Source organism: Eurosta solidaginis, chromosome 1, assembly GCF_040869045.1.
Source record: "Eurosta solidaginis isolate ZX-2024a chromosome 1, ASM4086904v1, whole genome shotgun sequence".
NCBI lineage: Eukaryota > Metazoa > Arthropoda > Insecta > Diptera > Tephritidae > Eurosta > Eurosta solidaginis.
In genome coordinates, this window is record NC_090319.1 from 91,280,210 (window position 1) to 91,293,331 (window position 13,122).

Genomic DNA, 13,122 nt, shown 5'->3' on the forward strand with positions numbered 1-13,122 from the left:
GATCAAGCTTATTTTCAAAATGTTTCGAAATCGATTTGAAAACTGATACAATTTTCTGAAATCAAGCAAATTTTTGGATTTCAAGAAGTACATTCTGATCTTTTTTAATATACAATTTTTTAACATTGTTTGTTAAAGACAATTTTGGATATTTTAATTTTGTAAACAAACAAAAACCAAAACAAAATGTTCAAACCCTGAGTTGAAGAATTTTCGAGTTCTCTGCTAATGGAAAATTTTCCGTTTCCGAAAAGCTTTTTCTATTTCAGGTTTCTGAAATCAAGCTAATTTTTGGATTTCAAACAGTACATTTAGTTTGTTTTTTTATTACATAATCTTTTTAGCAAAGTTTACATTAGTTGTTAAAATCGATTTTAGATATTTTTATTTTATAAACGATTTTTTTAATTGTAAAGTTTATTTTCAAAAAATTTACCCTTCGAAAAATTTCGGCCAGTATAGAAATTAATAAATTTTAATAATTTCCAAGTTTTCGAACTTCTGCTAATTGAAAATTTTTCGTTCTCGAGAATCGATTTGAAAACTTATTCAAAATTATGAAATCATGCAAAGTTTTGGATTTAAAATTCTAATAGCCTTGAGCAAAAGAAAGCGCAAACAGCACTCAAAACCGATTCAATGCGGTTTTTGTGAATATCGAAACCCGTGTGATCCCTTTTTTTATATTCCTTTTTATATTATCTTTGGAGTTGTTAAAATATAAGCTTTACAACTTTTAATTATTTTGAAATTACTTGTTTGAAATTTCTTCGAACTCTATTTAAATGGATGCTCCAGTTTTCTCAAATCTGCATGTGTACTTGAACAGAAGAAAGCAAACAAAACAGAAAAACTTAAGCACAGTGTGGGTTCAAAATTAATTTTCTTTTAAAATTTCTCAATTATTCAAAAATGTATGGCATACTATTCGAGTCTTCGAGTTCTTCAAAAATGATGTTACTCAATCCGAAAAAAAAATCGTTTCAGATTTGAGCAAGGCGACTTTATACAAGGTGATGGCAATTGATGAATTAAACCAATCCGACGTGCAGAAGAATGTCAAGTCCAAACAAATGTTTAGTGATTTCGACTAACTGACATATTGTTGTACAAGGCGTTGTATGGAAAATAATCAAGAAGAAACAATCAGCTGTTGGGATAACAACACCTGGTACTGAATTCGCCTTGTATTTGAGAAAAATGTATGTGGTTTCACAGCTTTCGAATCGAGTTACAGAATAAGCACCCAGAACTTTTTAAAAGAAAAAATCTTGTGCAAAACTTTGTTTTATGCTCAAGCAAGAAATGTGTAACCAAATTTCGTTCATATCGCTCTTGCTTGAAATTACGCAGAAAGTGTATTAATTTGACATGAAATTCCCCTCAAGAGGTATGTTGTGTACATGGAAGCGAAAGCATTTGAAAGCAAACTAGTATCATTGGTGAAGGTAAAATTTAATTAAAAATGTAGTTGCTGCTTTGGGGTTTTTTTTTTTTTTTTGATGAATTAAATTTATTTGACATATTTGATATAGTATTTAAGGATGTGGAAATGAAATTTTTCTTTTATTACTAAATATTTATAAATGTATAGACTTTGCCATATTAGTTTTATGTTTCTATATATGTACATTGTGTACAATTATTTGTTAACATATGTATGTATGTATATTAGTATATACATAAGTATTTTTATATATATGCTAGCACGAGTATTTTATTTGTGACCTCTGACCTACTTTTAAATACAACTTTTTTTTTTAATTCTAATATTATTAAACATAATTGAGAGTATAAATTTTTATGTATGTATATATTACATAACACTACTATGTATATGTATTTATAACTTTAACTGTATAAGTTTCATTTACCGTTTACCTTTTTCACTTTTTTTTTAAATGCTGCCATGAGTATTTCATTAATATTGCAATTCAATGTTGAATACAAAATATTTAAATTTAAAAAGCCTACTTAAAAAAATACAAAACGTAATTCGTTCATCAAAATTTTCTTATGCAATAAAAATATTTTTGGTGTTTCTTTTCGTAATCTACTTTATCTAACATACCTTAAATTTCGCTCCGCGCATCCTTTACAATGGTTAACTCCTTTTGAAATTTTTTATTTTTCTTGTTTACTTTCTTCAGTTTTCTTCCATCTCTCAAGTGAGATTCGCTATATGCGTTGTATCCATGTTTTGTATAAGTGTGCGCATAAATGACATTTCTTTGCGCGCATTTTCTAATATCACTTTCGGATCGTCCGAGGTGCAGCGCAAACAATTTGGCGCAAATACCATTGCCAAATTAGATGAGTCCATTTTGGTGCAACTCACCACATCGGCATGGGAGAATTGTTGCAAAAAGTGTACCAAGTAGGTAAGAACCTTCAAATAAAAAATTTCATTAAATTCTGTTTGTTTAAGGACGAATAATGCAATATAATTAAAATAAATTGCAATACCCCTGAAGAAGCCAAACAGGTTTTCACGAAACGTTGGTTACAAGTATGTACATCAATTGCACTAAGGCATGAATTGTGAGGACCAAATATAATCCATTAATTTGGCCCACACAAAACCACCGCCCCATAACACAGGAGCAGTACTACAGACAACACGAGGCACAAACAAGTCTCTGAAACACCCCAGCGGGTTAGGGGATCAGAATATACCCGCGGTAGGTATGCCTGTCGTAAGAGGCGACTAAAATACCAGATTCAAGGGGATGTGTAGCGCAACCTTGCAGGTTGCCAGCGCAATATATAGCTTCTCCAAACCCAATTGTCAACCTCACCTATCCGCGGTGAATCCTGTTTCACTAACAGACGAGGCTCTGGCGACCCCAAGCTCCTCATGGAACTTGGGGGTAGGGAGGGAGGGAATGGCCTGAAGGTTTAATGTGGCCACATAAATCGTTCCCGAGATGGTCGGGCTAGCACCTTAATGGTGCTATGGTACCGGAGCGTACCGGATTTGTATCCGGCAAAGGCCCATCACATCGATAACACTCCCCAAAGCCTTCGGGGAGCAACCTTATCGCTACAACAACAACAACAACAACAAGTCTCTGAAACATCATAAAAACACGATTAGCAACATTGCCAACACAACACGGGACACAAACAAGTGTCAGAAACATCACTAGCGCAACAAGTTGCCGCAACACGCCACAGCAACACCGTAGCCATGGCAACGCAACGAACTATGCTAGCAACATCAAGAGCATTGGCTATAAAAAGGGCAACACGAGAACACAGGAGGGAGTCAGCACGCGGTTGTGGTTGCGACCGGAGCTACTATTGGAGCGCTCTGGAAGGCATATCGGTTTTGACCATTGCAAGCCAGTGCGTTTCATAGGAGAAAGTCGTGGACTGAAGATTGTGGGTAAGCAGGTTTTGACCGCTCTACAACGCTTTAGATCACGCTTGCTCCCTCGCAAGCAAACGCCCTCCACAGCATCGTGATCCCGCGCTCAGCCAAACGTCTTCCGCGGCAGAAGTACGTCGGCAACCGCAGTAGGAGTGAGTCGAGGTGAAACGCAACAACGTGACTGTACCGAGGCTAACGGATCTCACCTAACGGGGCGCAAAGTTGCGACTGTCACCTGAGCAGCAATTGAAGGGCATCTGAAAGGCGTATCGGCTTTGACCATCGCAAGACAGTTCCCGCCATAGGAGAGAGCCGTGGGTTGAGGATTGTGGGTAAGCTAGTTTTGACCGCTCTACAACGCCTTAAACTACGCTCGCTCCCCGCTAAGCGAAGGCCCACAACATCACGAGCCCGCGCGCCATCGCCATAAGCCTCGGCGGCAGAGTCACGCATACACACGACGCCAGCAGAGTTACGCATACACACGACGTTGGCCACAGCAGAGTCACGCTTACATACGACGTTGGCCGCAGCAGAGCTACGCAGATATACGACGTTGGCCACAGCAGAGTCACGCATACACACGACGTTGGCAGCAGAGCCACCCATAAATACGACGCTGGCAGAGCCACGACTACGCACGACGTTGGCAGCAGCAGAACTACGCGTACATACGATGTTGGCCGCAGCAGAGATACGCAGGCATACGACGCTGGCCGCAGCAGGCTTGGCACTGCCACTAACCATAATAGGAACACGCCGGCGCAAGGCGTCACCGAGACACATTCACACATACCTAGACGGCGACCAGTACGGCGCCCTAACAGAACGTTCCTAACGGGACACGAGGGACCGCTAGCCCATCACGAATTATAAAGCAAGCAATGAAATTAAGTGAATTATAGATACACATTTTATACATTTTATATTATAGTTTAGGGAATTTACCAATAAAGTGAATTTATATGAAAACGATTTGCAAGGCGCCCCGAAATACAAATTCATTGTAAACGAACCTTGGGCACGGCGAGTATACCCCAGCAGTTACTGAAGAAGCACCGGGGCAAGGAAAAGCTTCGTTACAGAATATATCGGATTACATTTGCTGCTAACACGCAACGTCTAAGGACACGTGCAGAAAACAGCACTCACACTACCTGCCGTGCGAACGACGTAGTAGTACTGGTATATGGTATAGAGCCCAACGTGATTATGTAAGGACACCAACGAAACTGAATGCTTGGGCCGAAACATCAGTCCTCAGAATACTTGGAAGACACTTTTCACAAAGAAACTTACCTATCAAGAATTACGTATTTTTGCTACACAAGTCCTATTGACTAATATGCAAGCTGATCCCGAGACTATATGAAAAGCATAGACTGAAACGTGTCGGAAATCATAGTGATCGCAGTCCTGGCCCTCGCCAGAGAAAGCAATGAATCGAGCTGAGAACATTGCGATCACGGATCGTACTGGTAACGTTCCCTTAGGTTGCGGGTGTTTGGACTGTTCAATGTTAGCGACAAAAATAGATTACATCAATCTTATGACAGGCTTCGTTACAAACTATAGGATTATCGTTCCTACTATAGCGGATTGAGCATATGAACTCGTTTTTCGATTGTGAAGAAGGCGCTGGAATTTTTGCAGCCATGTTCATATCTGTGCAGGTCCGATATGCAGAAAGAGTGTTTTACTACTAAGTTTTCACTCTGCTGTATACTTTCAAGACATAACTGTCTACGAATATGAATCCGGTACAAGCTCGACTACTGTCATACCGACTTGTTTGACCCCTTCCAGGGCACAATAACCTATTCCGCTTCTGTGCAATCAAGAGACGAGGCAAACTAGCTCGTCAATGTTCTCGTTTTTCTTTAATACTTCCTCAAACCTTTGGGGTATTTTTGCCGTTATAACAACAACAAGGTTTGTTACACTCAGCTCTGACTTAGCAAGGTCAATAATAGCCTTTTCACAACGTAAAACGGTCAATTCAGGGTGGGGTTCATTATTGGTGGAAAATAATTGTTGACTAAGCGAATTATTTGATTATCTTGACCGTGATTCCATTAGCCGAAGGAGGTAATACTAGATAGGATTCATAGAGATCATATGGTCAACCCCCTCCAATCTTTTTTGTGTTTTAAAGTAGTTATAGTTCTAACTATAAAACTAATTTTAGTTTGGCTATCACTTAGGACGCCTAAACCTCTGTCACCTACTTGAAACAACTTCTGTGAAAAAAGTTAAGTTTAAGTATAGTCAACAAACACCCGAGTTTCTGGTCCAGTCACCATTTGCCATACTTCAAACGGTGATTTTAGTCAAAGCCGCGAACTTTAGATATACATAGGCAATGTGCCCTTATTTCCTCGTGACAGCATCTTTGAGCTCTGGTTACAATGAGCCCAGCTGCTTTCATTTTTTGCAAACAATGGCCAAGCTGGTTGGCTTGGTTAGCAGTCTCACACTGCCATAACTTTACAGAGGTTTTTTTTTCATTTTCAACTTACCAATTTATTTAGTTCTGGGAGCTTATCAACAATTTCTTTGGCCTTATCTGGATCCTCCGTATTGACACATTCTTCATAGAATTGGTCCGGTATAAGAGGATCATATAATTCACGATACCACAGTTTCAACAGACTAGCGGGCGCATGTGCATCCACTGTAAAATGGGAAATTTAAAAAACAAAATAAGTTGTATTCGACATAAAAATAAACTGAAAACAAAGTTACTAAATGTGCTGAAACACTTTTTACTATTGTTATTAAAAAAACTTCGAAAAGTTTTAAAGTTTAAATTATTTTTGAAGTCCGAATAGTTTTCGAAGTTTAAGTTATTATTGAAGCTCGAATAGTTTTAAGTTCAAACTATTTTGGAAGTTCAAATAATTTTAGACTTCGCAACTTACCCATGCTATTTTTATAATCAGGAACTTCCCACCGATCAATGCGGCTTTTCAAACAATTAACCTCATCCACATCGGCGGAGACGCGGAATATTCCTTCTGTTTGTTTGCCATTTAATAGCAAAACCTAAATATTCATTCGAAATTTTAAAAGAAAAACAAATTTAATCAATATTACCAAATTTAATATCAAAGGGTTCTGTAATCTCTTACATGCTCTGATAATGTAGTTTGTATCCATGGTAGTTTACGGAAAGGGAATTTATCCTTTTGCAACTGCATAACCTCAGCGATTGTGTTGCCGAACATGCTGACGCGTAGAATTTGATTCTGGAAGATATAAAACGGTTACAAGTGCATATCAAACTGCTTTTTAAGCTCCGCTGCTACTTTCAGGCGATGTGATTTAAAATTAGGATGGATTGAAAACGTGTCTGGGTGAATGACCAATTATCTTAAAAGCGCTGATGGCCGCAATCAATGTAGGAAAACTAGATCCTGCAAACAGATGTCAAAGAGTGGTCAAAAACAAATAACGAAAATGCCAAATCTGCGCCTTCTACTAGTTGGCAAATGTATTTTCATTCTTAGCGACCACGATAAACGAAAATGCCAAATCTGCGTCTTCTACTAGTTGGCATATGTATTTTCATTCTAAGCGACCACCGTAAGCTGATACAAGTCAATACACGTTCCGTTTTTCGGTGGGAATGTTTGCAGACAGATAGAGATAGACAGGAGTCAGGGGGAGATAGAAATGGGCAGAGAAACAGCTAGGGGAGCAGAAAGGAAGATATAGGAAGCTAGAAATCAAAAAAGAGATAGGGAAAGCGGTCGAAAGAAAGATATTCGGGAAGAGACAGCGAGATAGAAGAAGGGAGATATTAAGAGAGGTATGAAGGAAAAGAGATAATTGAAGAGAGTGAGGAGTAAGAAATAGGAAAATGAGAGAGAGGAAGAGAAAAAGAGGAAGCGAGGTGACAAAGAGAGACAGATGAATAGATAAGGAGAGAAAGAGAAAGATACACAGGAAAAGAGAGAAGCAGAGAAACAGGAAACCCCAGTGGGTTAGGGGATCAGAATATACCCGCGGTAGGTATGCCTGTCGTAAGAGGCGACTAAAATACCAGATTCAAGGGGCTGTGTAGCGCAACCTTTCAGGTTGCCAGCGCAATATATAGCTTCTCCAAACCCAATTGTCAACCTCACCTATCCGCGGCGAATCCTGTTTCACTAACAGACGAGGCTCTGGCGACCCCAAGCTCCTCATGGAACTTGGGGGTAGGGAGGGAGGGAATGGCCTGAAGGTTTAACGTGACCACATAAATCGTTCCCCAGATGGTCGGGCTAGCACCTTAATGGTGCTATGGTACCGGAGCGTACCGGATTTGTATCCGGCAAAGGACCATCACATCGATAACACTCCCCAAAGCCTTCGGGGAGCAACCTTATCGCTACAACAACAACAACAACACAGAGAAACAGGAAAAGACGGAGATAAACAGGAGAGAAAGAATGGGGTAGTGAGGAGTGGGGAAAAGATGGTAATGACGCTAATATTGGGCAGATGTATGGGAAGAGGCAGGAATAAGCAATAATAGAGACAGAGGAGACCTATTAAATGTCCACTTAGAATAAAGCTGCAGCAGGTATGCCTGTCGTAAGATGCTACTATAAAACCGTTTCAAAATACCGAAATGATTCAAGGGGCTGCGCAGCGCAGTCCTTCCACGGGGTTGCCAGCGCAATTTATAGCATCTCCAACTTAATTGTCAACCTCACCTACCCGTGGCGAATTCTGTTTTTTAGCAGGGTATGCTCTGCCTACCCAACGAAGCCCCAAACATTCAATAACAGTAGGAATAACAGGGTTATCAAGCGCAAAAGCTTCACAGCTTTCAAACTCAATTAACGACCTCGCTTACACGAGGCGAATGGCTCAGGTCATTTAAAGTTTCCGGAGGAGTGGATGGGGTTACCTATAGGTTCGACGTGGTCATATCACATCTATCTTTGGGGAGTGTTTCTATCGCTGTCTGATGTTTATTACCAGATATATTTTGGTTTCAGTTTGGGTCAGCACTTAAAAGTATTGGCAACGACCAAGAGCGTAGCAAGTAATCAGTGCAACAGTTTGTTTAAATAGTATGTGTTTATCTATATTTGTTGTCTGCTTACCCTCGCTTGTTCAACTTCATCTTCTGTAGGTCTCTTCGCCTGCCGACGTCCATGACTGCCAATACGATCCAAACGTCGACAACAAACAGTTGCATAATGTGAGATCTGTACATGAATTGGCCATCTGCCTACTTCAGGGAATGATGTGGCAAAAGAGGGATCACGATGACGATTCATGTAACTGTAAAGAATGATTTTGATAGAAATTCATTTTACATACATTACAATTTTTGCATTCTATAAACATACTTCAACAATGTTGGCTGAAAAGTGGGCGATGGTGGAACAAAAGACAAACAAATAGCCATTAATTCCCAGCCACGTATAAGCGAATCACGTTTCGGATTTTCTGTGGTTTGGCGGCATAGTTGTACATATAATTCATCACGAAGTCTGTTTGATTAAAATATTGAATTTCAATTAGGTGTTAGGTTATATATATAAAATTTGTTGCTTTTTTCAACTCACTGCTGTTGTGGCAAAGCTCCAACAATAATATCGATCGCTACCGAATTCAGACTCATGCCGGCTCGTGCTTTTCTATCACCCATATAAATTTGTACCAATTTGAAAAGTTCAATGGCAGTTTTCTTGTCAGCTTTATCACGTGATAGAGCCAACATAGGTCGGCTAATCGGTTCCGCAGTCCAGCTAAGCATATCACGCACAGAAGACTAATAAAGGAAAAAAGTAGCCGTATAATAGTTCAAAATTTAATCGAATTGATATTACTTAGCGATTATAAATATGTAAAATTTTAGTTAAGTAGAAATAAGAAAAATTTCCCGACTTCGAAAATATTTCGATTTTCGAAAAATGTTCCAAGTTATGTTTCTCACTGCTAAAAAAATTTAATTAACGATATTACCTTCGGTTAAAAGTACATAAAATTTGGATGAAAATAAATTAAAAATTAACTTCGAAAATATTTCGAATTGTCGTTGAGGGAATATTTCTCAGTAAAACCTATAGGAAAATCAATATATCTTTTTGCTAAAAAATTACTTAATGCTGAATAATTACAAAAATGTCTCAACTTCGAAATTTTTTAGATTATCGAAAAATATTCAGAGTTGTTTCTCAGTACTATTGTTTAAAAATTGGGTAAAATCAATAACATATATCGTTACAAAATATACAAAATCCATATAAAGAGGAAAATAAACTAATTTTCCTTACTTCGAAAATTTTTAGATTTTCGAAAATATTTCAGTTTGCGCTTTTTAGTATTTCTGTATAAAAATTTGTGAAATCGAAATTATATATCGTTCAAAAGTAAATGAAATCGAAATAAAAAGTAAGTTTTCTTAACTTCGAAAATGTTTACAACATGTTTACTTCGTGGAACTTCCAGTGTTTTGTTTTTCACTATACCAATAGAAAATTAAGGCAAAATTTATACTTTTTATGGTTGAAAAATAAATAAAATCCACACAAAAAGAAAAAATAAATAAAATTTCACAACTCCGAAAATGATAAGACTTTTGAAAAATTTTCCTCATTTTCAACTTCAGGTTGATAAGGAGTTTTTCTCAGAATTTCTTTTTATGATACTGGCACAAGACTATTTCCTTATTGTTGTTATACCAGTAACAGCAACCGATTTTCGAATTACCTTGGCGATCGCCTCTTCTCAACAGGAAGTCAATACATCAAGTCAAGTTAGTTTTTTCTGAGAAAGAGCGCTTTTTAAAAACAATTTTCAAATAAGAAAATCAACAACTGTTTGTGTTTTTAAACCCGTGGCGAATTACACTCAGCACAGCTGGGGTTACCGACCAAGATATTAATGAGCAAGTAAATATGAAATAAGAAAGCCTATAAGCTACTTAAATAACAAAACTAAAATACTTTTAGCACTCCTTTCCTTGTAATAAAATTTAACTACTTAATTCTCACCTTCTTGCGAAAAATGCCTTTCGAATGTAAATTCAAATTATCGGCGGCAAATTTTTCAATATCACATTCTTTCATGCACACCAACGTCGTCGGCAATCCACCCAAATTTGGTGGCGCGCGCTCGCTTGGCGGGAATATTTGTTGTATTGTTGGCTTCAATGATGGCGGTGGCAACCGAATGGTACGTGACATACTAGCTGTACCTCCTCCTCCTCCTCCTACAATGTTGCTAACACCACTCTCATCTTTGGCATAATGATGTAAACGCACACTACCACCACCAGTACCAACAACAACACCGCTACCACCATTATTTGTATCAATAACAGTTGAACCAGAACCCGATTGAGCAATACGTGAAATTTGTCGATTAGGTGATGGTAATGTTTGTGATTGTTTTTGTTTTGTATCGGCATCAAGTTGAAGATGTTGATGTAGTGGTAAAGGTGGTTGTGGTGGCACGTGATGATGTGGCGCAAGTGCTGGTGTATTCGAATATAATTGATTTTGATGCGGATGTGTTTGTATTTGAGTTGTGGATTGTTGCTGCTGATGATGAGTTTGAGATTGTTGTTTTTGTGTAGGTTTAGTGTGCGTTGCTTGCGTTGTATCAAAAAAGGAGATTTGATATTTATGCTTTGGCTTTTGTGCGAATTCGGTAGCGCGTTCAGCGCCCTGACTACCAATACCTTCGAGTACGGCCTCGACATTATCGGAACTATAAAATGTAGACGAAATATGAAGGTCATAAGAATTAAAAGACAAATTCGAAATATGTTGTACTTACATATCTTCACGTCCTGAAGGATCATATGGTGGATATTGATAAGCGTAATAAGACACGCTATCATCCATATTAGCATAGTCATCGATCATGCCATAATTATGCTCCAAATAACCACCATGTGTATCTGAGCCACCATCCGAATCTTCATTATCGGGCTCATGACCAGAGAGTGAATGCTCCGATTGACTATCTGAATGATAAGAATCTGAATCAATGGGATCACCAAATACATAATGGCCCGAAAGTTTGGCCTGTTCCATAATGTAATTCTTTAGTGGTAAAAGATGTTCATGCATTTCCTTGATTTTAGTAAAAGAAAATAAATCCAAATTAGTAGAAAAGGACTTGAGTGCATTTACTCATTACTAACCTGATCCCAATTGCTGTAAAGTGGCGATATATTGCCATTATCATATTCGACATCACTATTGTCAGCGTGTAGCAAATTTCCATGATGTCGTGAGCCACGTGAACGACGATGTTCGTGCTTATCAGCTCTTGTGCTGTCATAGTAGTGCTCGTTGGAGCGACGATTTGCGTGTTTATCCTGCGAATGAAGAAAGGTTTAGCAACTGGTAATAAATAATACAAGCGTTGCATCATTTTATCCGTTTCTTTTAGAGTGCTTGGTTCGGTAAAGAGCTTAATATTTACTCTATTAAGGATGACCACCTTGATATAGTTGGCCTAACACATCGAGGTCCTCGGTTCAAACAAACACAACCCAACATCAAATACTTTAGAAACGTTTTTCTTAGTGGCATCGCCATGGAAAGTTTCAGAGCAAAAATTCATCAGTCCGTTTGGAGTTGGAGTGATGTATATAACGTCCAGTGGATCTATCGAACTCTCCAAAGTTTAGAGAAGACACAATTTGGGTTCAATTGACCTGTTATTGTGCCTTAGAAATCATAAAAAACAGGACAGTAACATGTGTGTAAGACATCTTTCTCTCTCATCGTCAACTACTTTCGCAAGGCTGTGCCATAGAGACCTAGTCAATTGGAGTGCTTGGCCTTTTGGATGATTTCGTTCACTCGCTAAGGCTGCAGTTTCGGAAGGAAGTTTGACCGAATTGGTGGAAATCTAATAGGGTATGTAGCGGGCCGAAGTCAAACCGATGACCTTCGTTCGGTGAAAGAAAGCGGCTTGTAGATACAGTGGGAGAACTTTGGGTAGTGGATAGATGCAAGTATTAGGATCCATCACTAGTCAACGTAGTTTATGAGCCCTCGCCATGGATTATACGAATCGCACACAGTTGATGAATGCGGGACGACCCTCGTTACCTCTCTCAAGATATTTTCCGTAGACAATGTAGCCATTGCATTAATTAAACCGTTACAATTTTATTTCAGGCTTCGTCGGGGAAGACGTTACCACTCTTGTGGTCAAGGATGGATGAGTGCGATTTAATGGTTTTAAGCTTGGTTGTGTATGCTGCCGCTGCCCTGGGATTTGTGGTTCCAATCCACCCGAGTTTAGGCCCGTTGTCCCGTTGTTCTTGGCGTAGCGCAATAAATGCACCTTTCCTTGGGTGTGGGGAAAAGGAAAGATCATCATCCAAAGCACGAACTGTACTAAGCAGATGCCGCAGTCGTATATATGGACTTGCACATGTTGCGCATGGTGTGATAGACCAGGCTATGACAATCTCTTAAATGAGTAGATGTGCCGAATAAGGAGTTGAGGACAGCAGCCTGACGAGCACCGGTTCCATCTACGGTGTGAAAGAGCCATGAAAACTGGCAGCGCGAGCAAATGCAGAAGTTTTGTGAGCACCGTTGAAACTTGTGGTTTATACTGTGCTATGAGATATGTGGCTATTAATAGATGCTGAAAGGATCAGTACCAGTTTCCAAGCTCTTTGTTAGGTTCAACAACTTACCGGAGTAAGAAATTGTGAGAAGTTCTGCTGTTGTTGTTGTTGTAGCAATGCTCGCCCCACCTAATAGCCGCGACCGATC

The 13,122-nt window shown here is 38.9% G+C and overlaps 1 protein-coding gene and 1 pseudogene across 6 annotated transcripts in view; one reads left to right on the forward strand and one right to left on the reverse strand.

Moving 5' to 3' along the window:
- Window positions 1-13,122, reverse strand: part of RhoGAP93B (MyTH4 and RhoGAP_KIAA1688 domain-containing protein RhoGAP93B) — a 422,769-nt gene that overhangs the window by 286,414 nt on the left and 123,233 nt on the right. For 4 of the 6 annotated variants that reach the window (XR_010948420.1, XR_010948419.1, XR_010948421.1 and 1 more), the window contains exons 9-18: window positions 11,526-11,702; window positions 11,156-11,454; window positions 10,369-11,086; window positions 8,938-9,143; window positions 8,719-8,862; window positions 8,470-8,650; window positions 6,505-6,621; window positions 6,295-6,418; window positions 5,893-6,047; window positions 2,072-2,389 (exon numbers count right to left, since the gene is read on the reverse strand). Coding sequence is in view for 2 of the 6 variants with exons in the window: in XM_067759061.1 (XP_067615162.1) it covers window positions 2,165-2,389; window positions 5,893-6,047; window positions 6,295-6,418; window positions 6,505-6,621; window positions 8,470-8,650; window positions 8,719-8,862; window positions 8,938-9,143; window positions 10,369-11,086; window positions 11,156-11,454; window positions 11,526-11,702 (2,346 nt within the window). In the remaining 4 variants the exon portion in view is untranslated. Of the gene's footprint in view, window positions 1-1,277; window positions 2,390-5,892; window positions 6,048-6,294; window positions 6,419-6,504; window positions 6,622-8,469; window positions 8,651-8,718; window positions 8,863-8,937; window positions 9,144-10,368; window positions 11,087-11,155; window positions 11,455-11,525; window positions 11,703-13,122 lie in introns of those variants that run through there. The other 2 variants (XM_067759061.1, XM_067759060.1) reach the window with 1 other exon arrangement.
- The window catches only part of LOC137237255 (putative nuclease HARBI1), a 526,467-nt pseudogene that overhangs the window by 75,833 nt on the left and 437,512 nt on the right, over window positions 1-13,122 (forward strand).